This window comes from Salmo trutta, chromosome 17 (genome assembly GCF_901001165.1).
Source record: "Salmo trutta chromosome 17, fSalTru1.1, whole genome shotgun sequence".
In the NCBI taxonomy this organism is placed as follows: domain Eukaryota; kingdom Metazoa; phylum Chordata; class Actinopteri; order Salmoniformes; family Salmonidae; genus Salmo; species Salmo trutta.
In genome coordinates this window covers 23,105,334-23,133,157 of record NC_042973.1, presented here as the reverse complement: position 1 = coordinate 23,133,157, position 27,824 = coordinate 23,105,334, and the positions used below count along the sequence as shown (strand labels likewise).

Below are 27,824 nucleotides of genomic sequence, written 5' to 3'. Positions count from 1 at the left end.
TGCTGCCGTAGCCTCCCTGCTAACGCAGTGATGGACATAAACTAGATTTCCCATGATTCCTGTAATTTTTTGCAGCTCAAACGTTCCCCTCATTTCCTCTTGTCTGCGTTATCTGCTTCTACAGCTGGGTTACTACTGCTCTGTGGCTGTTGTAATAAAAATACAAGACCTTCTACAGGAAAATAAAATACTATGATGTGAAATCATTTCAATCAAAATAAACTGTCTGTGAATATGTTTAAAATGTGAGTGCTGCATAGTTATTTATAGGTTCTGTGTAAGTTTTCACTGTTTTCAAATGCCGTAGTTTAATCTGATCAAATGAAGCGAAGATAGTCAGCAGAAGCGGTAATATTTTATTGACTGAAATTACGCAGAGGAACCATAAAAGAAAATATAAACAGAAGGATTATCAAAGCAACCGTTTCACCTGCAAATAGCCCTGTATGTCTACAATATATCAGTACTTAAAGAATGCATTTGTTGAGAACAAAAAAGAAACAAACAATACACTGGTAACATGACTTAATTTCTCTGAAGTTTTTGAAGAATACATTATCAGTATGATGCTGCTAAGTGCACCTTTTACTGTTCATCTTAATAACCTATTCATTAACACCCCAAATTATGCAAACACATCACACATTTTCTCTCTGTTAGCCTTGTCTTTGTAAGACTGAAGTTTGGGACGCAACCACGCAGCCTCAGGATGAGCTGCCCTCAGGAATAAAATTTACTGTTGTTGATTTTCTTTTCCTTTATCCTAGGACCAGATAAGATACAATGAATGTATCATGACATTTCTGTTCACAATTTTTATTATTTTCGTATAAGCATTTTGCTGCACTTGTGATAACATCTGCAAATCTGTGTACGCAACCAATAAACGTTGATTTGAATAGAGCACAACTCAGCCTTACTTCTGTTTGCAGGTATCTTGGATCTTCTGTAACTGTGTCTCATTGGTGCTGAACTCTCTCATGAGGTCGTCACGGAGCTGTGGGGGGGCGGAACGCTGCAGGCTGGAATGGGTGTCGTACAGGAAGATCTCGTTGTTTATCTCAGCCTGCCGCCTCCGCAGTTGGTTGGACGACGAGTACAGCTCCTCCTCTGCTTTCTGATTGGCAGACAGACACAGGCTCACCATCCAGATGCACAAACACCACCACTAACACCAAAGGCTGTCAACATGCAGTGTGTCTCACCTCCACCTGCTGCACATCGATGTAGACCAGTAAAGACGCCAGCTCTATGCTCTCATTGAAGCCATTTTTCAGAGGAACAGAACGGTACCCTAAGATGAAACAGTGTAGAAGTGTGTAAATGAGGGGCTTATGGGTTCATGCACCACATATTAGTGGTTGTGTGTCCTACCTGAGCGGATGCCCTTCACAGGAAAGGTAGCCTGAGCCAGGAAGTTAGGGTCTGAGAACATATCCTCCTCATTCACCACAAAGCGCAAGAAGGTGAGCTCTGGCTCATGGACTGGGAACGTCACCGGCTCTGGAGGAGCCTTCCACACCGGGTTCAGCCCGTTGTCACCTGAACAAATATAAGCCCCATTACCAACATCCTTTCAACTTTAAAACAACACACACAAGCTGAGTTTCTTTAATTAGCTGGACGGTATTGTGGGAAGAATGTAATTCTATCCACTCCCACTCCTTACGATAGACGACGGTCTTAAACTTGTTATCTTCTGTGTGTCCACACAGCTCCGTCTCTACAAAAGGGCTAGCAATGCTACGGCCTGGCTTAGGCAGGTGTCTGGCAGCAATCACCTACAGGGGGCAGCACAACAAACTCAGTGCTCAACAGTAACCGGTTTACCATATGAAAGATTAGCAGGGAAATGTCAGTGTAAATAAATACATTTGGACAATGAGCAGAGCCATACCCTGACAGTAAGGGTGAACTTGACTTTCCTCTTCTCCAGATGTGGATCATAGCAGTCTGAGCGCATCATCTCTGGCTGTAGCACGTAGCCTGTACGTCCATTAAGGCTGAAGAGGGCACTGTTGAGTTGAGTGAACTTATCTGGGGACATAAACAAACATGAACATTACTTCGACACCGAGCAAGCACTTTTCTAATCTCTGTGAACACATTTTTTTGTTGTCACATACACTGGATAGGTGCAGTGAAATGTGTTGTTTGACAAGATCAGCCACAGTAGTAGAGTCCCTGGCGCAAATTAGTGTAGCTCAGTTGGTAAAGCATGGTTCTGGCAACACCTGGGTTGTGGGTTCAATTCTCATGTGGGATCAGTACTTAATAAGTATAAAAATGTATGCACATACTACTAAGTTGTCCTAAAATGTTAAGTGTCTTGCTCTACCAAGGGCACATGCAATGGTGGAAAAAGTACTGAATCGTCAAACTTGAGTAAAAGTAAAGATAGCTTAATAGGAAAGGAGTGAAAAGTGAAAGCCACCCAGTAAAATACTACTTGAGTAAATGTATTTGGTTTTAAATACACTTAAAAACCTCTTAAGTATCAAAAGTAAAAGTATGAATCATTTCAAATTCCTTATATTAAGCAAACCAGTGGGCACAATTCAATTTTCTTATTTAAAAAAATGTACGGATAGGCCGGGGCGCACTCCAACACTCAGACATTATTTACAAATGAAGCATTTGTGTTTAGTGAGTCCACCAGATCAGAGGCAGTAGGGATGATAAGTGTGTAAACTGGACCATTTTCTGTACTGCTAAGCATTCAAAATGTAACAAGTACTTTTGGGTATCAGGGAAAATGTATGGAGTAAAAAGTACATTATTTTCTTAAGGAATGTAGTGAAGTAAAAGTAAAAGTAGTCAAAAATATAAATAGTAAAGTACTGACACCCAAAAAAACTACTTAAGTAGTACTTTAAAGTAGTTTTACTTAAGTACTTTACACCACTGGGCACATGGACAGATTTTCATTCCCCCTCCATCTTTAACACATGCTCATCAAACCCACCTGCAGTCTGGAAGTTGAGCGCCACCATGTGGCAGCCACAGGCCCACAGAGGGTAAGGGTCGTAGTTTGATGAGTCTACACGTTGGCCCTTGGGGTAGATGCGGCTCAGGGACTTGCGGTTGTACTTCAGGAAGTCTGGAGTTTTGTTCTTGGCCGGGATCTTGTTCTCCACAAAGGAGCGGATCTCTTTGTAGCAGTAGTTCACTGTGGGGGCATGATTGGTAATGAGCAGACTAAGTTTAATCAGAACAATACTGAGAGGAGAGAGTCTACCACATCTGACTGTGGTGGAGGGTGACATATTCTGGTAGTAATAATATGAGTGTGAGTAAAGGGTGGATTGAATTTAATTTGAAAACACAAATTTGAAATCTCTAATGTGTATTGCAGTGCATGTCATAGGATGAATGCCTTGGGTGGGTGGTAAGGGTGGTAGGGCTGGGGATCGTACCAAAGCGGTCCTTCTCCTTGCTGCGAGGCTGGCAGTACACCACCAGGTCAGACATCTCCATGGCAACCTCTTCACTCTTCTCCACCTCCTCCTGCTGCTTGATCTGGAGGACAGAAAACACACAGCAGCTTCCTGTCAGCATGACATCACTGAAGACAGCTTCCTGTCAGCATGACATCACTGAAGACAGCTTCCTGTCCCTAATCTGTACCCTGCACATTGACTCGGTACCGGTACCCCCTGTATATAGCCTCATTATTGTTATTTTATTTAGTAAATAATTTCTTAACTCTATTTTCTGAAAACTGCATTGTTGGTTAAGGGCTTGTAAGTAAGCATTTCACGGTAAGGTCTACACCTGTTGTATTCGGCGCATGTGAAAAATACAATTTGATTTGATTTATCAGTATGACATCACTAAAGACGCCTGGCTGTGTAACAGCTTCCTCTCAGCATGACATCACAATATACGCTGGGCTATACAGCTTTGGAATGGTAGATATAAAGATATCATACTAGCCTCTTACGTATAGATGCCGTTGGGTATATTTAAGAAATAAGGCACGAGGGGGTGTGGTATATGGCCAATATACCATAGTTAAGGGCTGTTCTTATGCACGATGCATCGCGGAGTGCCTGGACACAGCCCTTAGCCGTGGTATATTGGCCATATACCACAAACCCCCATGTGCCTTATTGCTATTGTAAACTTGTTACCAACGTAATTAGAGCAGTAAAAATAAATGTTTTGTCATACCCGTGGTATACGGTCTGATATACCACGGCTGTCAGCCAATCAGCATTCAGGGCTCGAACCACCCAGTTTATAAATGGAATTATATCATGATACTAGCCTCTAACTGCTTGTTGTGCTGCTTGGTGATCTCTCTCTGGGTGATGTCCCAGGCCACCTGGTACCACTCAAACAGGTCTTCCAGTGACTCTGCCGCAAAGTCAAAATGAATCTTACTGTCATAATCACTCATCTGAAGTGTCATGACATGGGACTTCCCATTCTTTGCCGATCTCACTGAGAAGAGAGCGGGATGGAGGGAGCATGGGGAAGAGAAAGTCAAATATTTATTATGTGTAATGTACTGTACATATAATACAGTGTTGTGTTTGGGTACAGGACTAGACTGTGTCTACATGTTATGTACCGTCAACTGTATATTAAGCCTATGTATGGTGTCGCGGTCTAAAACGATCCATTTGGAATTATGTGTAGTTGTGTGTACTGTTGATATGAGGTATGTTTTAAGAGCGGTTGGTCTAATGAGCACGTGCTGTGTGGAAGGACTGGGGGTTTGGTATGTAGTGTGCTAATCATGTGAAGATAGCATGTTTCTCATATAGATTATCTGTGTTTGGACAGCATGTAAAACAGATGTAACAGAATGACTGTACTCACCAACGTTACACTTGGAAATGTCAACAACTCCTTTACACATATCCCCCAGAGGATTGTCCTCCATGACCTGTGAGACAAATGTGTACACTGTAGATCTCTAAAAATGCACTCTTACCACACAAGAAATATACAGCACAAATGCACAAAGTCATTGACAGACTGACCCCACACAAGTAATACAGTAACACCATGCAAAATACTGATCACTCCTCCTACCTGATCCTGTGACTCAGCTTTGATATTGTTGGACACTTCCTCAACATAGTTGGCAGGGAAAAATAGCTGCAGCTTTCCCCCATAGTCCCCTTTCCACCTATAGGGAGCAGCAGAGAGAGGTTAGTATGTTCCTAATCTGACCTGGGATCAGATCGTGAGTGTCTGTGTTCTGAGGCCTCACCATCCATCGCTGTCTTTGGACACGCTGTGGATCAGAGCCCCCTTGCAGAAGTTCAGTTCATCAGGTCTCATGGGTCTGTAGTCGTACAGAGCTTTAACTGTACTCTTCGGCTGATGGGGTTAAACATACAGTACATCAACAGGTACATACATTAATACACATACAAACAGAGATACACACACTACATTGACATTGCCTGAGAAAATCTATAAACATAATTTCAATGAAGGGAAACAAGTGAACATAATATGTGAACATACCAGTGACGGCTCGATTTCATTTGGCTCCACATACATCTTAATATCATACAGTGAGGCGCAGTCTGTCTCCTACACAGACAAACCATTGAAAACACTTATCAGAAAACATACTCTACTTAGCCTTTCCTCCCCCAGCAGTCTAGTCTCTGCCCCCCTTTCTCCCTTTCACCCTCCCTCTGCCCTCCTCTCATCCCCATTATATCTCTCTCCCATCCTCTCTTTTCTGCCTCCAGTCTCTCCCGTCCCTCTCTCTTACCGTGCTGAAGCGGCTGACCAGTTCCAGTGTGACAGGGTAGCGTAGTTTGATCTTGCGATACAGAGGCTTCTTACGGAAGTAGTTGACCAGCTCCACCAGGCTCTCGAACTCGGTGGTGGTTCCCAGCACGTACATAGAGCCATCCTTCTGGATCCGACAGTGCTTCACCTTGCCATCACCTCTGAAGGTGATAGCGTAGGAGTCGCTCTCCTCTCTCTGTCTGATGAGGAAGGCTCCATCCCGGGGGATTCTCAACAGATAGTCCTCTGCCTCCCCTCTGCTCAGGTTACTATAGAACCACCTGACCACCACAACACACAGAGAGAGAATCTACGTGTAAGTGTGTGCATTCTTGTGTACCTGTGTGCATGTTTAAATTCAGACATACTCTATGTCAGATGACCCTATGTAACTCACCCTTCCAGTAGGTGTGGGTTGGGTCGAGGCACAGCCTCAGTGAGGCGCAGGTCAAAGTCGTGGCAGCGGAGGGGCATGTCGCGATAGTGCTGGATCAGTGAGTACACACTGGGGAAGTGCAGGTTATCAGTCAGGAAGTAGAAAGTATGTCCTCCCTCTGAGCCAGAGCGGATACGACAGTGCTGGACCCTCCCACTGCGCCTACAGTATAACACACCGAAAACAGGCATCAGCACAGCAGAGTATTAAACACAGGACACGTATGGCAGTAGAGCTGCAGACAAGCTGGCGCACCAGAACGAGAGGGTGAAGTCTGTCACAAAGGTGTCACTTTCTCGGACCAGGAAGGTGCCATCCCTGCCTCCCGACTCAGCACAGAACTCCTGAAGCAGCCTCTCTGCTGTCTGCCTCCCTTCACTCATCCTCCCATGGAACCAAGGCTCAGACGTGTGGAGCTCTGGGGACTACAGCATAGAGGGAGGGGGAGGGAGGCAGGCAGGGAGGGAGGCAGGGCGGTAAAAAACAGTCATAATTATGTAATAATTAAATACCGTGACAATGATCATTTGTTTCCTACAATTAGAAATGAACTATTCTCTGTTGTTTACCTTCCTGAGCTCATCCTCCTCCTCCTCCTCTGCGTAATAGAGCGTGTCATCTGAAATCACACAGTAGTGCTTGTTCCATCGCTACAGGCGGACAAACAGGCACAATGTCAGAATAGTTGACAACGGAAACCATCACAACAACAAAATATACACTAACAATGCTATGACTATGAAACAAATACAATAATATACAACACACTTCCTGAACCAAATAGGCCTACAGACTTCTAAGGAACTAGCTTGGAACCATATCATGTTAACAGGACAGGTGGTCTCTAAGTTACCTGGTCCACTGGATCCCAGATATGCAGGTCTCCTTGCTTCTCTCCCTTCCGGAAGTCCTTTCCGCCGATGCCTCCCTCCACACTCAGTTTCTTGTGCTGTAGGGGAGAGGAGAGGAGGGGTGTTGGACCACCACAGACCCACCACGCAGGTAATAACTGACTGTCATCTGTATAGCCCATCACATCATGTTGATGAATCACTTTACTATAACATGCTGTACCACATACTACATCGGAAACCGTTTTGCCCTGACCCAGTTCTTCACATTATTCCCTCCCACCACCATCCCCATTGCATCCTCTGGGCTGGCCCTCACCTTGAGGATGATCTCATACCACCACCCCCATGGTACCCTCTGGGCTGGCCCTCACCTTGAGGATGATCTCATACCACCACCCCCATGGTACCCTCTGGGCTGGCCCTCACCTTGAGGATGATCTCATACCACCACCCCCATGGTACCCTCTGGGCTGGCCCTCACCTTGAGGATGATCTCATACCACCACCCCCATGGTACCCTCTGGGCTGGCCCTCACCTTGAGGATGATCTCATACCACCACCCCCATGGTACCCTCTGGGCTGGCCCTCACCTTGAGGATGATCTCATACCACCACCCCCATGGTACCCTCTGGGCTGGCCCTCACCTTGAGGATGAGCTCATACCACCACCCCCATGATACCCTCTGGGCTGGCCCTCACCTTGAGAAATGATCTCATACCACCACCCCCATGATACCCTCTGGGCTGGCCCTCACCTTGAGGATGAGCTCATACCACCACCCCCATTGTATCCTCTGGGCTGGCCCTCACCTTGAGGATGAGCTCATACCACCACAACCATGGTACCCTCTGGGCTGGCCCTCACCTTGAGGATGATCTCATACCACCACCCCCATTGTATCCTCTGGGCTGGCCCTCACCTTGAGGATGAGCTCATACCACCACCCCCATGGTACCCTCTGGGCTGGCCCTCACCTTGAGGATGAGCTCATACCACCACCCCCATGGTATCCTCTGGGCTGGCCCTCACCTTGAGGATGAGCTCATACCACCACCCCCATTGTATCCTCTGGGCTGGCCCTCACCTTGAGGATGAGCTCATACCACCACCCCCATTGTATCCTCTGGGCTGGCCCTCACCTTGAGGATGATCTTGCCCTTGAGCTGTGTGGGGGAGGGCAGCTGTTCAGCCATCAGCTCCACAGGCTCCATCAGCAGCTTGTCCTGGAATACCTCTCTGAAGATACGAGCCATCTGCCTCTGTTGCTCTATGGGACAGTGCTCCTCGATGGAGAGAACCACAGGGTATCTGACAACAACAGCACCACAATGCTGAGTCAACACAGGCAGAATGTTCTAGAAACATTTACAGTCCTCAGTTGTAAAGCACCTCAGGTGTGGGTATGTTTATTAGTTTGGGTGAGTTTTCTCAGATAGATTCAGACTCACTCAGATGTGACAAAGGCATGGTCATTGATGGCCTTCACCACGTCCTCAAACTTGATCTTGGTGGTCCTGGTCCAGCCATGGTATATGATGGGCTCACCTGGCCCTTCCCAGCAGTCCACTACAGGGCCACACAACACAAAATAATCCTTCCCAACTATAGAAGTAAATGGATAATGTAACGAGGGCAAAGTAAAATATGTCAGGGACTGTTTTAGTGAGGTTTAAGGTGTACAACTAACACTCAACACAGCGGCATCCCAGACGCAGGCAGCGAATGTAGGCCTCGGTGGACGACTCGCTCCGCAGCTGGTCTCCAGTCAAGTACCTGATGGAAACACATAACAACATCATAACAAGAAATACAACATGCAAACAAATCATAAAGAGCATTTGTGTGTTTATTATAATATGAGTCATAGCCTATTCAAAGGTGGCACCACAGATCCCAGAGTGGTCTGGTGAAAAAACATTCTGGGGCCCGTAGCTTTTCCTGATCTGGTAAACTAACCAGGTAAAACTCCAGACCTTATACAGTATGATGTGATTAATCTGTTGTAAAAAGATTTAATATGGGCTATGATAGGAAAATAGTTTTTATAATCAAGTCACATGTTGTTGTTTTTTATTATGGAAAAACTCCTGGTCTTGGTGAGGATGAAAATCCTGTCAAATTACCTCAACCTTGTACTTGTTCATATTAATTATACTTTAAGGACTAGAGGTGTTTCCTATACACAGACAAAGAGAAAGCAACATGATTGCACAATAAAACTAACAGGGCTGAGCTTGCTTTATGCAGGTTTGCATCGCGTAGTCCTGCCCTATGCAATTGTAGGCCTAATAAAACATGTACTCACAGTCTATGTCAGCTATTGTGTTAAGGCCTATTGATTAATTCCAGTTTTGGTTTGACAAAGTCTAGGTAGCCTAGTCAGCCCAAGTTTGAATATAAACCACATTTTATCCCATACAAATTTTCTCACAAACAAATGGGCTACTAATACACGTTTCCTCTTTGTTTACCCTGGCCAGAGCGACAGAGCACATAGGCTAGACTATTCAGCTGCTGTTGTTAGTAGCCTGCAGTTGATCAGACTGAAAAATAGTCTCGTTTCCATGCAATACAGCAAGTCATATGTTTAGCTCTATATGCTGCTACATTTATGTAAGAGCTTTTGCTCGTGTCTATTGGGAGTGATCTGCTATCACGGTTGCTTAATAAATACAGGAAGAAATTGGCGATCCCGCTTAGAGCATTGTGCGTTGCGCACTGCCCGCGCGACCTGCGATTTCCGCAAATCTGATTGGTCAAGACGTGCAAAGAGCCTGCAGCAGCACTCGGATTTGAAGGACAGAGAAATTGTACGGGAGTTGACAAATCATGAGGCAAATCGGTCTAAAAAGCAGCACCTTGACCCTTTTTTTTAACACATTGCATCAATATATTTTATTTTAAAAAAGTTAAGTAGTGTTCATTTCATCTTGTTGTGTTGTATTTTTGTGTTATGTGACGGTACTGACGTGTTGTGTGAGGAATTGATCCAGTAGTGGGACAATGGGTTGTTCATATCCAGGTTGCACATCTCTGAGTATTTCTCATCCCAAATCGAGTTCTCCTTAGAGAAGAGGAAACTGAGGAACTAAAGTGAGAGAAGAGAGAGAGAGCGCTGTGACAAACATAACACGTCGTTCTCCACTCCCCATTCACACACACATCAAACACTGTGTCCTACCTCGCTGACGGTGAACTCTGGATCGTTGGTCTTCCTCATGGTGTCGTCTATAAAGGTGGTCATCAGCTCTCGAACCTGGTTCAGGTCATTGGCCCATGACTCCTGAGAAAGAGAAACGTTGAGTGAGAAAAATAGAGATACAAAATTACAATAAAGGTAATGATAACAGGTAGCAGGTTAAACACTGACGGAAACAGACCCAGTTTTACCAATTTCATAATTGATCGATATCTTGTTCTTACCTTCTGCTGGTACAGAAGAAATCGTTGGAAATCATGGAGAAGAACTGCAGAGGCATCAGGTTTATCTGTACTACTACAGTAGGGAAAAACATACCGTCAACAAGACTCAAGTTTACCGGTATAATAAAAAAAAAAAGCTGAGTAAATTATTATTTGTGATTGTTGAACTACATCTTTCAATGAAAGAGAAAGACCCACCCCATGATGAAAGCACATGACTCCCTTTTGAACTCCTCGAGAATCTGATGAAACATATCCACACACCAGTTACAAGTCAATACACAGTCACACACACACACACACACACTGGTTGACAGCACAAAGTCTGTCTAATCATATTTAACATGCAAAATGTGATATGCTAGCTAACACTTCCGATGTGAACAGACATATCAATACATACTGTAAGAGAAGTGAAATTATCAGTAATTTATGGTGTCTGTTGAGCATTTTCTACTTAGAGAGTGTAGTAGTGCAGTAAAATTATGACTCACATCTTTCTGATCAAACATTAGAATATTGTAGAATTTATGAAACTGCTCAAAGTTCAAGACATCTTTCCTTGCTCCAATTTCCTGGAACAAAAGAGGGAGATGGACAATGTTTGGTTCAGAATACTTTTTTCCAATTGGTAGTTACAGTCTTGTCCCATGACTGCAACTCCCCTACAGACTCGAGAAAGGCGAAGATCAAGAGCCATGCGTCCTCCAAAACACAACCCTGCCAAGCCGCACTGCTTCTTGACACACTGCTCACTTAACCCGGAAGGAAGCCGCACCAATGTGTCGGTGTCAGCTTGCAGGCGCCCGGCCCACCACAAGGAGTCGCTAGAGCATGATGGGACAAGGAAATCCGGGCCGCCAAACCCTCCCCTAACCCGGACGACACTGGGCCAATTGTGAGCCGCCTCATGGGTCTCCCGGTCACGGTCGGCTGTGACACAGCCTTGGATCAAACTCGGGTCTGTAGTGACGCCTCAAGCGCCCTTCGTTCAGAATACTACACTTTATTTTATTACATACATACTTCAATTCTATTACAATTGAGAAATCACTTGAGTGCCCAAGACCACTTATTATCATCTAAAATAACTCATGAATAGAATTAATTCTACTGCCCAAGTTTTTATCTGGCCAAGGAGGGAAGGAAACTTCAGCTCCTTGGTTCTACAACTCATTAAAGCTTTGGCAGCAGTGAGGATGAGGGTGTGAAGAGGGATGAAAAGGGGATGAGTACCGAGAACTTTTCCTTCAGGGAACGTGTGCTGGGGACCTTGTAGTTGAGCTGTGGCAGAAGAGACTTCACCTCCTTCAAGGTGATACTGAGGAGAACAAATTAAAAGAACAATGGATTGAATTGTGGAAATTACTAAAGGGGCAGAATGGGAATTTGGCACAAAAAGTGGTATAATTAAGTAGAGGATTAAATACATTTTTGAGGATTGAAACTGTTCTTACCGGTTCTTTTTAGTCTGATTGATAGAATACATCTGTTTCCTCAACCAGCTGGAAACAACAAACAATATGGTCAGTAATTGTCAGTTATCATCCATATAATGTGTGTGTACAGTATATGGGTTTAGGTTTGTGGTCTTTTCACGTGTGTGTGTGTGTGTGTGTGTGTGTGTGTGTGTGTGTGTGTGTGTGTGTGTTCACCTCTCTATGATGTCTGGTGTGGGGGCCACCAGTGTCTCCTGTCTCAGTAACTCCAGGCCTGTCAGCCATTTATCCGCGTCATCCACTGTGTCAGCTGTCAATCAACACAGTCTATTACAAGCTATATTATCCAATATAACCTACGATAAACCATCCATATTTAATCAATAGGCTATCATCAACAAAATGTGGTTGTATGGCATCAAATAAACACAGAAAAGTGGACATACTCTGCACCCTCCCACACACACTTACCGCCAAGGCTTATGGTGTTAAGAACAAATTGGGACCCATAGAAGATGGTGAAGCAGGTATTCTCATCATGTTTGTCCCTGCCATCTCTGAACCTCTCAAAGTCTTTTGAGTTCCTCCCTGGGCGAATCTCCCGTATCTCAGACAGATCCACTGAAACCGTACTCATCATTGTTACTCACTCTCTCACATAGTCAACAGCTTTTACACTTTCCCTCACACACATCCCTATCCACACACCACATCTCTTAATGTACTCACAGCCGTTCTCTTCTCATTGTTTTGGGGTTAGGGTTGGGATTCGAGTTAGACTTAGATTCAGGGTTACTCACAGACACCATCATTCTTGTCTGCTGTTCGGGTCCAGGCCACCTGCCTGGTCTCCATGATGACCTGCACAGTAAGGCGCTCTACCTTCTGGCGGAACACGGTCATGACGATGCCCATCTCCAGGTCCCTCTTGATCAGACTCTTCTTGTACTCCGTCAGTTCTCCCTGCTGGCTTCGCCCCGGCCCCGCCATTTCTGGCCCTGTGGAATGGGCCCATACTCTACTTATAGTAGGGATGCAATGGTTCACTATGTCCACGGTTTTGTTCAGTGACTCATTAAAGCCCTACCTCATAGCCTCTCCATAAAGTTGTTTCAGGATTCATGGTTTCATCATGTCAAACAAAGGACGAGGAAGCAACTACAGGCCTGCTTTTATTTGACCACGTTAAATATTTCAGGAGGTGCATAGTGTACAGTGGCAGTATATTATGTTCATTTGCATTGATGACTTGTTAGGAATGTCTATGTTTATAACATGGAAACCTGTTTTGTTTTATTTGCTTGATAACAGATCTGTAACGTATAACAACTCTACTTTGCATTGTATATTAGCTTATTTATTTTTCAATTATAAAACTGGTTGTTTGGATTGTGGATGCTGATTGGTCGAGCAGTGTTCCAAGCCATGCTGTATTGGTGGGAAACAGACACACGATGCCTGCTAACGTTTCTATCTGAAAATGATCACTGTGCCTCCATAAGAATATCATGTTCAAGTTGGTGTCCGAATCATGTCTTATATTTATCTCATATATTTATTTATCTAATCTCAAATTGTTTCCCTTTGCTTCCAGCCTAGCATTTACTTTGGTACAGCGGGGGTTAATATAAACCTTGCTGACTGTCTGTTCGACTTCGGAAACAATGTTTCACTTTTGAATTTCAATCTCTAGTACTACCATACATAAAGTAAACTGTGCCCAGACGAGACAGCTTTTTCTGAGCCAGTCGAAATCCCGCATCAACGTCATTATCATGGACATATACAAGTAAATGCCAATGGAAAAAAGCTCAAACAAACGAAAATGCAGCTAGTGTACTGTAATGCCAGGTTCAATGTTTGACGTCACGGAGTTAGCTGAAGTTGGCTTGCTACCTAGCAAGTGACAAGAAAACTTTCCAGCCTGGAAAGCAACCCTTTTGTTAAGAGCTGACGACCAGTCCTTTCACATAGCAACTAACCAAAAATAATTAATGACTGGGTTGGGTCCTTTAGCAACATGACCAAAATAACTAACAACCAGATTTTTGTCCGGACAATAGCCTTTCTTCTGGTGTAAGAATGACATTGTATTAATTGACTTATCAAAATAACGTTTTAATGAAAATATGTAATTCATTGTTATTTTAATATGTTGGTAACAGTTCTATTTAAGCAGAGGTGGAAAAAGTACTCAATTGTCATACTTGAGTAAAAGTAAAGATACCTTAATATAAAATGACTCAAGTAAAAGTGAAAGTAACCCAGTAAAATACTACTTGAGTAAAGGTCTAAAAGTATCAGATTTTAAAAGTACTTAAGTGTAGTGGTGGAAAAAACACTCAATTGTCATACTTGAGTAAAAGTACAAAGTAAAAGTAAATGCTATACATCAAATTCCTTATATTTAGCAAACCTGACGGCACAATTTCCTTTTTTATAACTTTTGTTGACAGCCAAGGGAACACTCCAACATAATTCACAAAGGAAGCGTTTGTGTTTAGTGAGTACACCAGATCAGAGGCAGTAGGGATGACCAGGGACGTTCTCTTGATAAGTATGTGAATTTCACCTTTTTCCTGTACTGCTAAGCATTCAAATTGTAACTAGTACTTTTGGGTGTCAGGGAAAATGTATGGAGTAAAAAGTACATAATTTTCTTTAGGAATGTAGTGAAGTAAAAGTAGTCAAAAATATAAATAGTGAAGTACAGATACCCCCAAAAACGACTTCACTACTTGAAAGTATTTTTTCACCACTGTATTTAAGTGATAATGCCAGAGAAACCGGTGTTTGGAGGATATATTGGCACAAAGGGTTGATAGGCCCGAGACAAAGTCGATATATCCTCCAAACACCAGCTTTGAGGGCTTTTAAACAAAGGGTTACCAACATCCCTTTTAAACAACGGGTTACCAACATATTCAAATAATCATTGACATATTTTCATAAAAATTATTTTGTATCTATTGACGCGACCCAGTCGTTCTCTCTAAATGTTCCATTGCCCAACTGGCTGGCAACGTTCTTGTCCCTTGCTCGCTTGCTAGCCAACTACGGCTAACTTACAGTCACGTGAAACAGTGCAGCCGGAAGTAAAATAGCTGCATTTGCATGTGTTTAAGCTGTTTTCTAGTGACATTTATTTGGATACATCCATAACAATGAGCTAATGATGTACGATTTCACCTGGCATTAAAAATGTGCTCTCTCGTCATTGACACTATTGTTCAGAGGAGCGAGCCAACAACACAGCTAACACAATCACTTCAAACGGAAGCTGGAAAGACTGCAAACTAGCTGCATTTCGTTTAGTTTTACCTGTTTTCTATTGACATTTCTTTGTATATATCCATAAAAATAATGCCAGCTGATTCATGATTTCGACTGGCTGAGAAAAGCTGTCTGTCTCGTCCCGACACATTCATTTCTATGGGACAGTGGAGATCGAATTTCAATATTGAAACAATGTTGCAAATGTCTGCGAGACAGACAGCAAGGTTTATACAAATCTCTACAGTTGAAAACCAAATGCTAGTCTAAAGGAAATGGGAGATAATGTCTAGATGCTTTTTATAGTGGAGATCAAGTTTATAAATTGCCTGGCTGGGCTGATGAGACAGTGGATTGTGCAGTGAGATGGAACAGTTTAAATAGGCATTTCAACATCATAGCTTTAGCCGGTGGTAACTTGTGGAATAGACACCTGCTGGATTGCGGTTTTAACCAATCACATCCAGGATTAGACCCAATCTTTGTATAAAAAAAGCAATAAGGCACGCATACAGTCACAGGTAAATGGGTTGACTGGGTCATTCCAACTGTACAGTGCCTTATCTGTCCCCAGGAAATATCACTTCTTATTTTGTGTAAAATGTGGATTCCAAACGGCTTTAAATATACGATAAGGTGTCATTTACCCTAAAAGCATAAATATATTGATCTTGAAAGGGAATTCAATGCATTTTGTAGAAAAAAAAATCTGTGAATGTAGGCATTATTGCTATGTCCCCGGTTGTTATTCATCAACTTCCATGAGAAATATAAGGCTTAAAATCACCTTTATTCATTATTTTATAGTCCTAGCTAAATTCTCTCTCATCATAACGTTGTTTTTATGATTATCGTATTTATTGTTATTTAATTTAAGATTTTCTGTGTGTCCCTGATATCCCCTTCCATCCTGTTAGTTTGTTGTAATTCTCCATTTAAGAAAACCACCCCTTTCTAAAATGACACCACATTCAGGAAATGTCATCATTTCTTTGGTTGGAAAACAATGGTTCAACTGTAAAAAACAAGCAAAAATATAAACGCAACATGCAACAATTTCAAAGACTTTACTGAGTTACAGTTAGAGAAATCAGTCAATTGAAATAAATAAATTAGGTCCTAATCTATGGATTTCACATCTGGAAATAAAGATATGCATCTGTTGGTCACAGATATCTTTAAAAAAAAGGCACGACAATGGCAAGTCAATGGGACTCGTTACAGTATCTCTGTGCATTCAAATTGCCATCGATAAAACACAATTGTGTTCGTTGTCAGTAGCTTATGCCTGCCCATACCATAACCCCACCGCCACCATGGGGCACTCTGTTCACAATGTTGACATCAGCAAACCGCTCGCCCACACCACGCCATACATGTGGTCTGCGGTTGTGAGGTCAGTTGGACATACTGCAAAATTCTTTAAAATTATGTTGGAGGCGGCTTATGGTAGAGATATGAACATTCAATTCTCTGGCAACAGATCTGGTGGACATTCCTGCAGTCAGCATGCCAATTTCCCACTCCCTCAAAACCTGTGGCATTGTGTTGTGTGACAAAACTGCACATTTTAGAGTAGCTTTTTATTGTACCCATTACAAGGTGCACCTGTGTAATGATCATGCTGTTTAATCAGCTTCTTGATATGCCACACCTGTCATGTTATTTTGGCAAAGGCGGAATGCTAACAGGGATGTAAACAAATTTGTGCACACAATTTGAGAGAAAGAAGCTTTTTGTTTGTAATGAAACATTTCTGGGATCATTTATTTCAGCTCATGAAACCAATGCTTTACATGTTGCGTTTATATTTTAGTTAATTGTATAAACACTCCATTGTATCTATTTTTCCATGTTTCATGTTGTCAGTCTGTATGTCCCACTCATAAATGTCCACCCTGTTAGGCTAAATTATAGAGAAAATGAACCACATTTCAATTTGTTAAAATATGTTTTATAGAGAAGTTAAAATCCTGTTCAAGTGTTCACCATTTTGCTAGCTCAATCTTTCTCACTCACAGAGCTCTGGCTAATTTAGGCTCCAAATTTCCACCCTGTTAGGTTCCGACCTGTTAGGATTATGCACCTAACAGGTTGGAATATGTACATTAAAAAATATATATAATTGCCTCAGCTTGACTAATATGTTTTTCTGAAAGTTAACATGTCCTTTTTCTGATAGAATACTATCAGAAAAGCACATGTAGGAATGACCCAACTGTGTTACCTGTGACTGTATTCATGATACAGCACTTCCTCTTGTGCCTTTCAATTTTCACCTAAAATTACATACCCAAATCTAACTGACCGTAGCTTAGGACCTGAAGCAAGGACATGATACCATTTGAAAGGAAACCCTTTGAAGTTTGTGGAAATGTGAAATGAATATAGGAGAATATAACACATTAGATCTGGTAAAAGATAATACAAAGAAAAAAACATACGTTTCAAAGAAAAACATGCGTTGAATAAACCTGTAGAGGTTTAATCAATACACCTACAGTGCATTCAGAAAGTACTCAAGACCGCTTTACTTTTTTCAAAATGCTGTTACGTTACAGCCATATTCTAAAATGTATTAAATCGTTTTTTCCCTCATCAAATCTAGACACAATACCCCATAATGACAAAGTAAAAACAGTTTTTTACATTTTTGCACATGTATAAAAAAACGGAAATATCACATTTACATAAGTATTCAGACCCTTTACTCAGTACTTTATTGAAGCACCTTTGGCAGCAATTACAACCTCAAGCCTTCTTGGGTATGACGCACAAGCTTGGCAAACCTGTATTTGGGGAGTTTCTCCCTTTCTTCTCTGCAGAGCCTCTCAAGCTCTGTCAGGTTGGAGGGGGAGTGTCGCTGCACATCTATTTTCAGGTCTCTCGCCTCTCAAGGACATTCAGAGACTTGTCCCGAAGCCACTCCTGCATTGTCTTGGCTGTATGCTTAGGGTCGTTGTCCTGTTGGAAGGTGAACCTTGGCCCCAGTCTGAGGTCCTGAGCGCTCTGGAGGAGGTTTTCTGTACTCTGCAAATCTTTCCCTCGATCCTGACTAGTCTCCCAGTCCCTGCCGCTGAAAAACATCCCCACAGTATGACGCTGCCACCACCATGCTTCGCTGTAAGGACTGTGCCAGGTTTCCTCCAGACGTGATGCTTGGCATTCAGGCCAAAGAGTTCAATCTTTGTTTCATCAGATGAGAGAATCTTGTTTCTCATGGTCTGAGAGTCCTTTCGGTGCCTTTTGGCAAACTCCAAGCGGGCTGCCATGTGCCTTTTACTGAGGGGTGGCTTCTGTCTGGCCACTCTACCATAAAGGCCTGATTGGTGGAGTGCTGCAGAGATGGTTGTCCTTCTGGAAGGTTGTCCCATCTCCACAGAGGAACTCTGGAGCTCTGTCAGAGTGACCGTTGGATTCTTGGTCACCTCCCTGACCAAGGCCCTTTCTTTCCCGATTGCTCAGTTTGGCCGGGCGGCCAGCTCTAGGACGAGTCTGGTGGTTCCAAACTTCTCCATTTAAGAATGATGGAGGCCAGTGTGTTCTTGTTGACCTTCAATGCTGCAGAAATATTTTGGTACCCTTCCCCAGATCTGTGCCTCAACACAATCCTTTCGCTGAGCTCTACGGACAATTCCTTTGACCTCATGGCTTGGTTTTTGCTCTGACATGCACTTTCAACTGTGGGACCTTATATAGACAAGTGTGTGCCTTTCTAAATAATGTCCAATCAATTGAATGTACCACAGATAGACTCCAATCAAGTTGTAGAAACATCTCAAGGATGATCAATGGAAACAGGATGCACCTGAGCTCAATTTTGAGTCTCATGTAAATAAGGTATTTCTGTTTCATCCTTTTAATACATTTGTAAAAATTTCAAAAAACCTGTTTTCGCTTTGTCATTATGGTGTATTGTGTGTAGATTGATGAGGATTTATTTATTTTTAAATCCATTTTAGAATAAGGCTGTAATGTAACAAAATGTGGAAAAAAGGAAGGGGACTGAATACTTTCCGAATGCACTGTACACTTCAACCAAGAGCAACAGCTCTAGCAGCTATGTGGTCTACTTTCCAAACGACAACATTAAACAACCAACCTTTTTCTTTTTTCTGTTAACCCGGCGGTCTCTTAGTGTGAGGGAGGGAAAGTTATTTGCACCTCTACGTTTTTAGGATTCATGGTATGGTGGTTGTGTACAAATGGAAGCAAACTTTGTGCCGGAAAAATGAGGGGTAATATTATATGAGTGTGTCAGACCTGATTCCATGTAGCACTCATTATTTACATTGCAAATGAGCAGCAGGCGCACTGGATGGATGGTTCCAGAGAGAGAAGTGAAGTATTAACCCAGAACTATTTCAATATCTTTCCTGAGGAAAACTTTGCTCTCAACTGGTGCCGTCCCCTTAAAGGGCTATCCACACAATTTACACAAACTAGTTTCCTGATACACCACAAGAACATAGTCAACAACACACACATAAATTATAAGCATAACTGATGGTTCACTACTTCCTTCTGTAAAAGAGGTATCCAGTGTAGCGTAAGCCAAATGTGAAACCAACCAACACTGTGGCACTCCCCAGGTCTTGATGTACCATATGAGAGACAATGCAATACAGGTATGTCAAAACATGATGTAAAGTAACCCTGGTTACATTAGACACATAATAGATTCAAATCCCCAATTGTTTAGGTTATTGGTGTTTGCTATCCACAATTTAATTATCATGAAAATAGATACAGTTTGCTGGACAGTTACTCCAAGTGTTAAAATGAATGTAGGGTCTATAACATAACGGTTTCTTTGAAAATGCATATTCTAATGGATTGGGGAAAATTAGATCGACATTTGGATGCACAACAGGTGTTCTGTCTAGTCTAAAAAATTATATTAGGAAGGTTCACACAATCACACCCCACAAGACCCCTGCCACAGACCATTACTGGCGCAGAAGATCCATCACCATCAACGCTCCACTTGAAACTAAAAGCGGATTTCCCCATAGTCACTCTGCTCTCACTTTGCTCTACATTTGCACACCCACAAAAAAACGGAAAATTTTTAAGACTTACCCAATAAATGAAACAGTCAATGTTATAGCTGTAAAATAGCCTCTTGTATAAATTAATTCATGTTTTTTAGGCTTGAGATTATACAAAATTATGCAGTCTTTCAAACAGTCCTAACCCAGCCGCGAAATGGTCAGTTCCTCAATTCTATGTGTATAAGGAAGTAAAGTTAATTTGCGTTATAGGCATAGCAGTAATAAAAAGATCCGGAAGTACGCATATCTATGCAAATTCCCCTTGGACGCAAGAGTATTTGGCGACACAGCTGCATTGAAAGGTTTCAGCTTTTTGGTGAAATCAAATTATTGGCCTATGATAAAGTAGTTATAGGAAGATCTTTGACTGTCTATACATCGGCAAATTGTTGTAAATATATATAATGGTCACTGGTGGCAATGTTTCTCTTAAACTCTATCTCTTAAGTGAAAGCATCCCTCCTGGTTACAGTGATAGGCTGAAAAGATCTAAACCATCTGCTGTGCTTGTTGAGAAGCAGGAGAGCGAGTTTATTTTAGAGCAGTAGCGCTGCACCGTACTCCGCTGATAATTTGAGAGATGTCGACTACAGTTTGTTTAATCTGTTGATAATTTTAATGTATATTATTTACTAATGAACCATTACTATTAACCTATTCACGTCATTGTACTATATTTAGTACAATATCAAAATACGACGCTGTTTGGTGTAAATGCATGAAATTTGATGTCAACACTGTTAGTACGTGTCTAAATAGGCCACATTTAAATTGTAAGATTGTCATTATCTATCATATTTCCAGTGTCAAACGTTGGCATTTTTAGGAAATTTGAAAAAAAATCCTTAAAATGACTTCAGCACATGTGTTTTGAATGATAAAAATGGTTGTTTGGATCCCGGATGCTAATTGGACTAGCAGCGTTCCAAGCTGTATTTGCCATCACAGGAACTCTATGCCTGCTGACGGTTCCATCTGAAAATGATCAATGCACCTCTATAAGAATATCATGTTCATGTTGCTGTCCGAATAATATTTTGTATTTATCTCAACTCGCACATTATTTCCCCTTGCTTCCAGTCTAGCTTTTAGTTTGGTACAGCGGAAGTTAATATCAGACTCGCTGTCTGCCGTTCGACCTCGGAAACAATGTTTCACTTTTGAATTTCCATCTCTGTACCATATATGGAGAGTGAACGGTGCTCAGACAAGCCTAGACAACTTTTTCTGAGCCAGGCAAAATCACACATCAAAGTCATAAATATGGGCATATCCAAGTAAATGCCAATAGAAAAAAAGCTCAAACAAACATGCAGCTAGTGTACTGTCATTCCATGTTTGACGTGACTGAGTTAGCTGAAGTTGGCCAGCTAGATAGCTAGCAAGTGACAATAATATTATTATCCAGCCATCCAGCCTGCATAGCAACCATTTAGTTTAGAACGGAAGACCAGTACTTTTGCATAGCAACTATGCAACAACAACAAAAAATGTATGACTGGGTCGTGTCTGTAGCAACATGGCCAAAATAACTAACAACCACATCTTCTGGAGGAAGAATGCAATTGTATGAATTTACTTAAATAACATTTTAATGAAAAAAATGCAATTCATTGTTATTTTAATATGTTGGTAACAGTTTATAAAAGCATTATACAATGGACATAATGTCTATTTACTCTGTTCCATCTGACTGCACAATACACTGTCTCATCAGCCCAGCCAGGCAATTTATAAACTTGATCTGCACTATAAAAAGCATCTAGACATTATCTAACATTTCTTTTAGACTAGCATTTAGTTTTCAACAGCGGAGATTTGTATAAACGCAACATTGTTTCAATATTCAAATTCGATCTCCAGCTGTCTCATAGTAATGAACGTGTCGGGAGTCGGGATGAGACAGACAGGCAAGCAGCCTTTCTCAGCCAGTCGAAATCATGAATCAGCATCATTTTTATATACAGTCGTGGCCAAAAGTTTTAAGAATGAAACAAATATTAATTTTCACAAAGTCTGCTGCCTCAGTGTCTTTAGATATTTTCGTCAGATGTTACTATGGAATACTGAAGTATAATTACACGCATTTCATAAGTGTCAAAAAGGCTTTTACTGACAATTATATGAAGTTGATGCAAAGAGTCAATATTTGCAGTGTTGACCCTTCTTTTTCAAGACCTCTGCAATCCACCTTGGCATGCTGTCAATTAACTTCTGGGCCACATCCTGACTGATGGCAGCCCATTCTTGCATAATCAATGCTTCGAGTGAGCTCACTCCCTTGGCTGAGAAGCAACCCCACAAATGAATGGTCTCAGGATGCTTTACTGTTGGCATGACACAGGACTGATGGTAGCGCTCACCTTGTCTTCTCCGGACAAGCTTTTTTACGGATGCCCCAAACAATCGGAAAGGGGATTCATCAGAGAAAATGACTTTACCCCAGTCCTCAGCAGTCCAATCCTTGTACCTTTTGCAGAATATCAGTCTGTCCCTGATGTTTTTCCTGGACAGAAGTGGCTTCTTTGCTGCCCTTCTTGACACCAGGCCATCCTCCAAAAGTCTTTGCCTCACTGTGCGTGCAGACGCACTCACACCTGCCTGCTGCCATTCCTGAGCAAGCTCTGTACTGGTGGTGCCCCGATCCCGCAGCTGAATCAACTTTAGGAGACGGTTCTGGCGCTTGCTGGACTTTCTTGGGCGCCCTGAAGCCTTCTTCACAACAATTGAACCGCTCTCCTTGAAGTTCCTGATGATCCGATAAATTGTTGATTTAGGTGCAATCTTACTGGCAGAAATATCCTTGCCTGTGAAGCCCTTTTTGTGCAAAGCAATGATGACGGCATGTGTTTCCTTGCAGGTAACCATGGTTGACAGAGGAAGAACAATGATTCCAAGCACCACCCTCCTTTTGAAGCTTCCAGTTTGTTATTAGAACTCAATCAGCATGACAGGCATCCTCGTCAACACTCACACCTGTGTTAATGAGAGAATCACTGACATGATGTCAGCTGGTCCTTTTGTGGCAGGGCTGAAACGCAGTGGAAATGTTTTTGGGGATTCAGTTCATTTGCATGGCAAAGAGGGACTTTGCAATTAATTGCAATTCATCTGATCACTCGTCATAACATTCTGGAGTATATGAAAATTGCCATCATACAAACTGAGGCAGCAGACTTTGTGAAAATTAATATTTGTGTAATTCTCAAAACTTTTGGCCACGACTGTATATACACAAATAAATATCAATAGAAAAAAGGTCTAATGAAATGGAGCTAGTTTGAAGTGATTTGTTAGCTGTGTTTTTGGCTAGTTCCACTGAAACAACAGTGTCTTGAAGAGAGCACATTTTCTATGCCAGGTGAAATCGCGCATCATTAGCTCATTGTTATGGATGTATCCAAATTAATGTCACTAGAAAACAGCTTAAACCACTGACGGCCCGCTCATTAGGCAGGATTAGGTCTGCCGCCTTAGGCGGGGGCAGCACCTCCAACAACACATAAACACATAAGACCTCACATAAATCTACCCAAAAACAATGACAATTTCTCTCAACCAGTGGCAAATGGGCATTTTAGGTGAACACTGATGACACCCTTTGATAAGCAGTACCCACTTTATCAAAGGCAGGGGCACAAAAACAGGGTGCTTGTCACGTCCTGACCAGTAATAGGGGTTGTTAGTTATTGTAGTTTGGTCAGGACGTGGCAGGGGTGGTTGTGGTTCGGGGTGGTTGTGTGTTTAGTAGGGTGTTTGATTTATTATTCCGGGTTTTGGGCAATGTTCTATGGTTATGTATTTCTATGTTTAGTCTAGTATTTTGTATTTCTATGCTTAGTTAATTGGGGATTGGACTCTCAATTGGAGGCAGATGTTTTCTAGTTGCCTCTGATTGAGGGTCCTATATATAGGTATGTGTTTGTTTTAGTGTTTTGTGGGAGATTGTGCTGTGTATAGGTCTGTGCCTTACCGGCCTGTTATTTGTCGTTGTGTTTTTTTGGTGTACGTATTTTTTTTGGTTTACCTTCTTTGTCCGTTGAAATAAAAGAAGATGAGTGCACATTTCCCCGCTGCGTCTTGGTCCGCTTTACCCTACGACAACCGTGACAGTGCTGTTGGAGAGATGTATCTCCGCAGCCCTCCACCAATGTTCCGTCAATAAAACTATCTAACTTAAATATAGGATATGGTAGAAAGATTATGTGGCCTTTTCTCTAGTCTATAGGCTGAGATAAAGTGTATGACAATATAATGAGAATGACACTTTTTACATCATGCAGGTTTCTCCAGTCATATAGCCTCACCAAAATGGCGCTCAATCAAAAGAAAAAAAAGTGCTGCCATGTTAACAAACAACATATCCCTGACCAGGTGAATTCAGGTGAAAGCTTTGATCCCTTATTGATGTCACTTCAATCAGTGTAGATGAAGGAGAGGAGACAGGTTGAAGAAGGATTTTTAAGCCTAAAGACAATTGAGAAATGGATTCCTGTGGAACGCTTGACACCTTGTAGAGTCCATGCATCGGAAAATTGAGGCTGTTCTGAGGGTAAAAGGTGGTGCAACTCAATATTAGGAAGGTGTTTCTAATGTTTTGTACACTCAGTGTGTGTATATATATATATACACACACATACTGAACAAAAATATAAACGCAACATGTAAGGTGTGAAATAAAATATGAAATGTTTTCCCCATATGCCCAAAAAATGTATTTCTCCCAAATATTGCGCACAAATATGTTTACATCCCTGTTAGTGAGCATTTCTCCTTTGCCAAGATAATCCATCCACCTGACAGGTGTAACATATCAACAAGCTGATACGCCCTGTATATAGCCTCATTATTGTTATTTTGTGTAACTTTTTATTGTTTTTTACTTGAGTTTATTTAGCAAATATTTACTTAACTCATTTTCTTGAACTGCATTGTTGGTTAAGGGCTTATAAGTAAGCATTTCACAGTAAGGTCTACACATGTTGTATTCGGTGCATGTGACAAATAAAATTGGATTTGATTAGCACACTCTTTCTTCATTATCCATTGCACTCCTCTGACCCTGGCTATGAAGGGTCTTCACTGCAATCTCCATCATGGCCAGAACCTAAGGGTCTTCATCAAGGATGCTCCTCTTGCCTCCTGTCTCTACCTGCAACAGAACACCCCAACCTGACTGTCATCCACTAAGTATATGTGGTAGGTTACTTCCTTTAATAAATGTGCCTCTATCTCCACCTGCAGGTAGAAATGAGAAACACAATGATACTTGCACAGCAGTGAGAGGCAGAATAAAACAAATGATAGAAAAAAATATGTGGGAAAGGAGAGAGGTGAGAGACTGTCCTGGTTGATACTGACCTCTTCCTCCTCAGGGAGAGTCCAGGGTGTCCAGAGAGCCGAGGGCTGCTATAGGTGGTGCAGTGAGGCCGTGCTCGGCTATGCCCACGGCCAAAATCACTGTCCAGCCACAGGCCAAAGTAGCCATGCTGACCACCCATGCTCTGAGACACACACAGACAAATTACAGAAGTAACATTGCTTGGGTCAAGAAAAACAACAGTTGAATTTTGCTCAATTTGTAAATTGGGAGGTGCAGGAACAAAAAGTGAGCCCTCTGGGGCTCTTGAAAAAGAAAATCACATTTTATAATAAAGAATTGCATGCATTATCATAGCTTTTGTGTACTGGCACAGAGCAGTAAAGTAGACACTTGCAGAAGTTGCCCATGGGGAAACACTTTTGTAGGTAAGGTTCTGGAAAAAATGTGGCCTTTTATAAACCTTTTATAATCAATTCTACATACTTTAATTTGACTGGAGACTTTAGCATAATACGTTTTAATACCTCACAAATGATCGAAATGACAGGCTACTTTGACACAGAATCTGAGATCAATAAAACGACCTTGTCTTGAATCAATCAATAGCATAGGTGTGTGGAGACATATTGTACAATATGAGGAGGGAATTTTTTTAAAAGCATTTGATTTTCACTGACTCACCCAATGATGCGCAACTCACTCACTGGTGATGGCCGATGTGCTACTGCCAAAAGCTTGTCTACCCCCTTGTTTTTTTGTTGTTCCCCCCTTGTTTTAATTTGTATGCTGTTTGCTCAATAGCGCTATTTGGAAGTTGATAACTTTGGTAGCCTACAGACAGATTAGTATTTTCTTTTCAGCAGAATACATTTGCTTTACAAACTGTGTTTTCACGTGAATGTATTTGAAATACTTGTTTTACATGTATACTGTTCCCTGACCGTACGCCCGGTGTACGTAGCACAAGATACCTTGCGGTGAAACACCGCTTCCCATTCATTTTCAACGGAAGGTAAAGAAGCGGAGAGTCCGAGGACATTTGTGTGGTGCGTGGGAGGCGGTGAAAAATAAAAAACTTTTCCCAACTTTATGCAAATAACCAGCGGCGACCGCTGTGCGATGACCAATCATATCGAGTGGTCCCCATGACGAATTTGACGCTAAGCGACCCAAGGCTGGAGACTTTCTTCAGATCATTGTCTATTTGTGTACTTCTTGTACGTATACAGACTATTCTACATTAAAACCATTTTTTTTTCAATGGAGACTTTCTTCAGCGAAGATAGCTGACAAAAATTCTAGGAGGGAAGCAAATGTAAGTGATTATAACGTCATTACGAATCATGCATTTATTTATTTTTTTACAGTTGATAGGAATATGTTAGTTAAAGTAGACAAACGATTATGCATATTCTTTTTATCATAAAGTTAATTTACGAAAATCGCGATTTAGCAAGCTAGCTGACTAGCTAACATTAGCCAGCTAGCTGGCTAGCTTTATGGGTGTTTAAAAAAACCCCATTTTATTTCACCTTTATTTAACCAGGTAGGCAAGTTGAGAACAAGTTCTCATTTACAATTGCGACCTGGCCAAGATAAAGCAAAGCAGTTAGACACATACAACAACACAGAGTTACACATGGAGTAAAACAAACATACAGTCAATAATACAGTAGAAAAATAAGTCTATATACAATGTGAGCAAATGAGGTGAGATAAGGGAGGTAAAGGCAAAAAAGGCCATGGTGGCAAAGTAAATACAATATAGCAAGTAAAACACTGGAATTGTAGATTTGCAGTGGAAGAAAGTGCAAAGTAGAAATAGAAATAATGGGGTGCAAAGGAGCAAAATAAATAAATATAGTAGGGTAAGAGGTAGTTGTATGGGCTAAATTATAGATGGGCTATGTACAGGTGCAGTGATCTGTGAGCTGCTCTGACAGCTGGTGCTTAAAGCTAGTGAGGGAGATAAGTGTTTCCAGTTTCAAAGATTTTTGTAGTTCGTTCCAGTCATTGGCAGCAGAGAACTGGAAGGAGAGACGGCCAAAGGAGGAATTGGCTTTGATGGTGACCAGAGAGATATACCCACTGGAGCGCATGCTACAGGTGGGTGCTGCTATGGTGACCAGTGAGCGGCGATAAGGGGGGACTTTACCTAGCAGGGTCTTGTAGATGACATGGAGCCAATGGGTTTGGCGACGAGTATGAAGCGAGGGTCAGCCAACGAGAGCGTACAGGTCGCAGTGGTGGGTTGCGACA

The 27,824-nt window shown here is 42.0% G+C and overlaps 1 protein-coding gene and 2 long non-coding RNA genes across 3 annotated transcripts; 1 reads left to right on the top strand and 2 right to left on the bottom strand.

Annotated features, from left to right (window-relative positions):
• Window positions 1-336: 336 nt before the first annotated feature.
• Window positions 337-20,457, bottom strand: plcg2 (phospholipase C, gamma 2). The gene is made up of 32 exons (XM_029696223.1): window positions 20,271-20,457; window positions 12,716-12,913; window positions 12,387-12,536; window positions 12,132-12,225; window positions 11,934-11,981; window positions 11,713-11,797; window positions 10,971-11,051; window positions 10,675-10,718; window positions 10,477-10,549; window positions 10,235-10,336; window positions 10,023-10,141; window positions 8,741-8,826; window positions 8,502-8,619; window positions 8,193-8,361; window positions 7,050-7,145; window positions 6,766-6,846; window positions 6,452-6,621; window positions 6,158-6,358; window positions 5,741-6,041; window positions 5,485-5,553; window positions 5,225-5,334; window positions 5,044-5,140; window positions 4,828-4,894; window positions 4,271-4,446; window positions 3,417-3,519; window positions 2,966-3,169; window positions 1,898-2,037; window positions 1,670-1,781; window positions 1,375-1,542; window positions 1,206-1,294; window positions 921-1,117; window positions 337-763 (listed from the first exon to the last, which is right to left on the bottom strand). Exons 2-32 carry the CDS (start codon window positions 12,903-12,905, stop codon window positions 721-723), a joined length of 3,783 nt encoding a protein of 1,260 aa, XP_029552083.1. The 5' UTR covers window positions 12,906-12,913; window positions 20,271-20,457; the 3' UTR covers window positions 337-720.
• LOC115151901 (uncharacterized) lies at window positions 19,744-25,556 on the top strand. Its single transcript, XR_003867384.1, has 2 exons — window positions 19,744-19,816; window positions 25,317-25,556. It is a non-coding gene; the product is annotated as an uncharacterized LOC115151901 (long non-coding RNA).
• On the bottom strand, window positions 25,210-25,745 carry LOC115151902 (uncharacterized). Its single transcript, XR_003867385.1, has 2 exons — window positions 25,604-25,745; window positions 25,210-25,394 (listed from the first exon to the last, which is right to left on the bottom strand). It is a non-coding gene; the product is annotated as an uncharacterized LOC115151902 (long non-coding RNA).
• Window positions 25,746-27,824: the final 2,079 nt, after the last annotated feature.

Excerpts from the sequence above, each read along its gene's own strand:
- plcg2 (XM_029696223.1), bottom strand. The coding sequence starts at position 12,905 with ATGGCGGGGCCGGGGCGAAGCCAGCAGGGAGAACTGACGGAGTACAAG. Across the intron at positions 10,719-10,970 it reads TAATGTTTGATCAGAAAGAT|ATTCTCGAGGAGTTCAAAAG; the intron begins GTGAGTCATAAT and ends ATGTTTCATCAG. Across the intron at positions 1,295-1,374 it reads TGTGAAGGGCATCCGCTCAG|GGTACCGTTCTGTTCCTCTG; the intron begins GTAGGACACACA and ends GTTTCATCTTAG.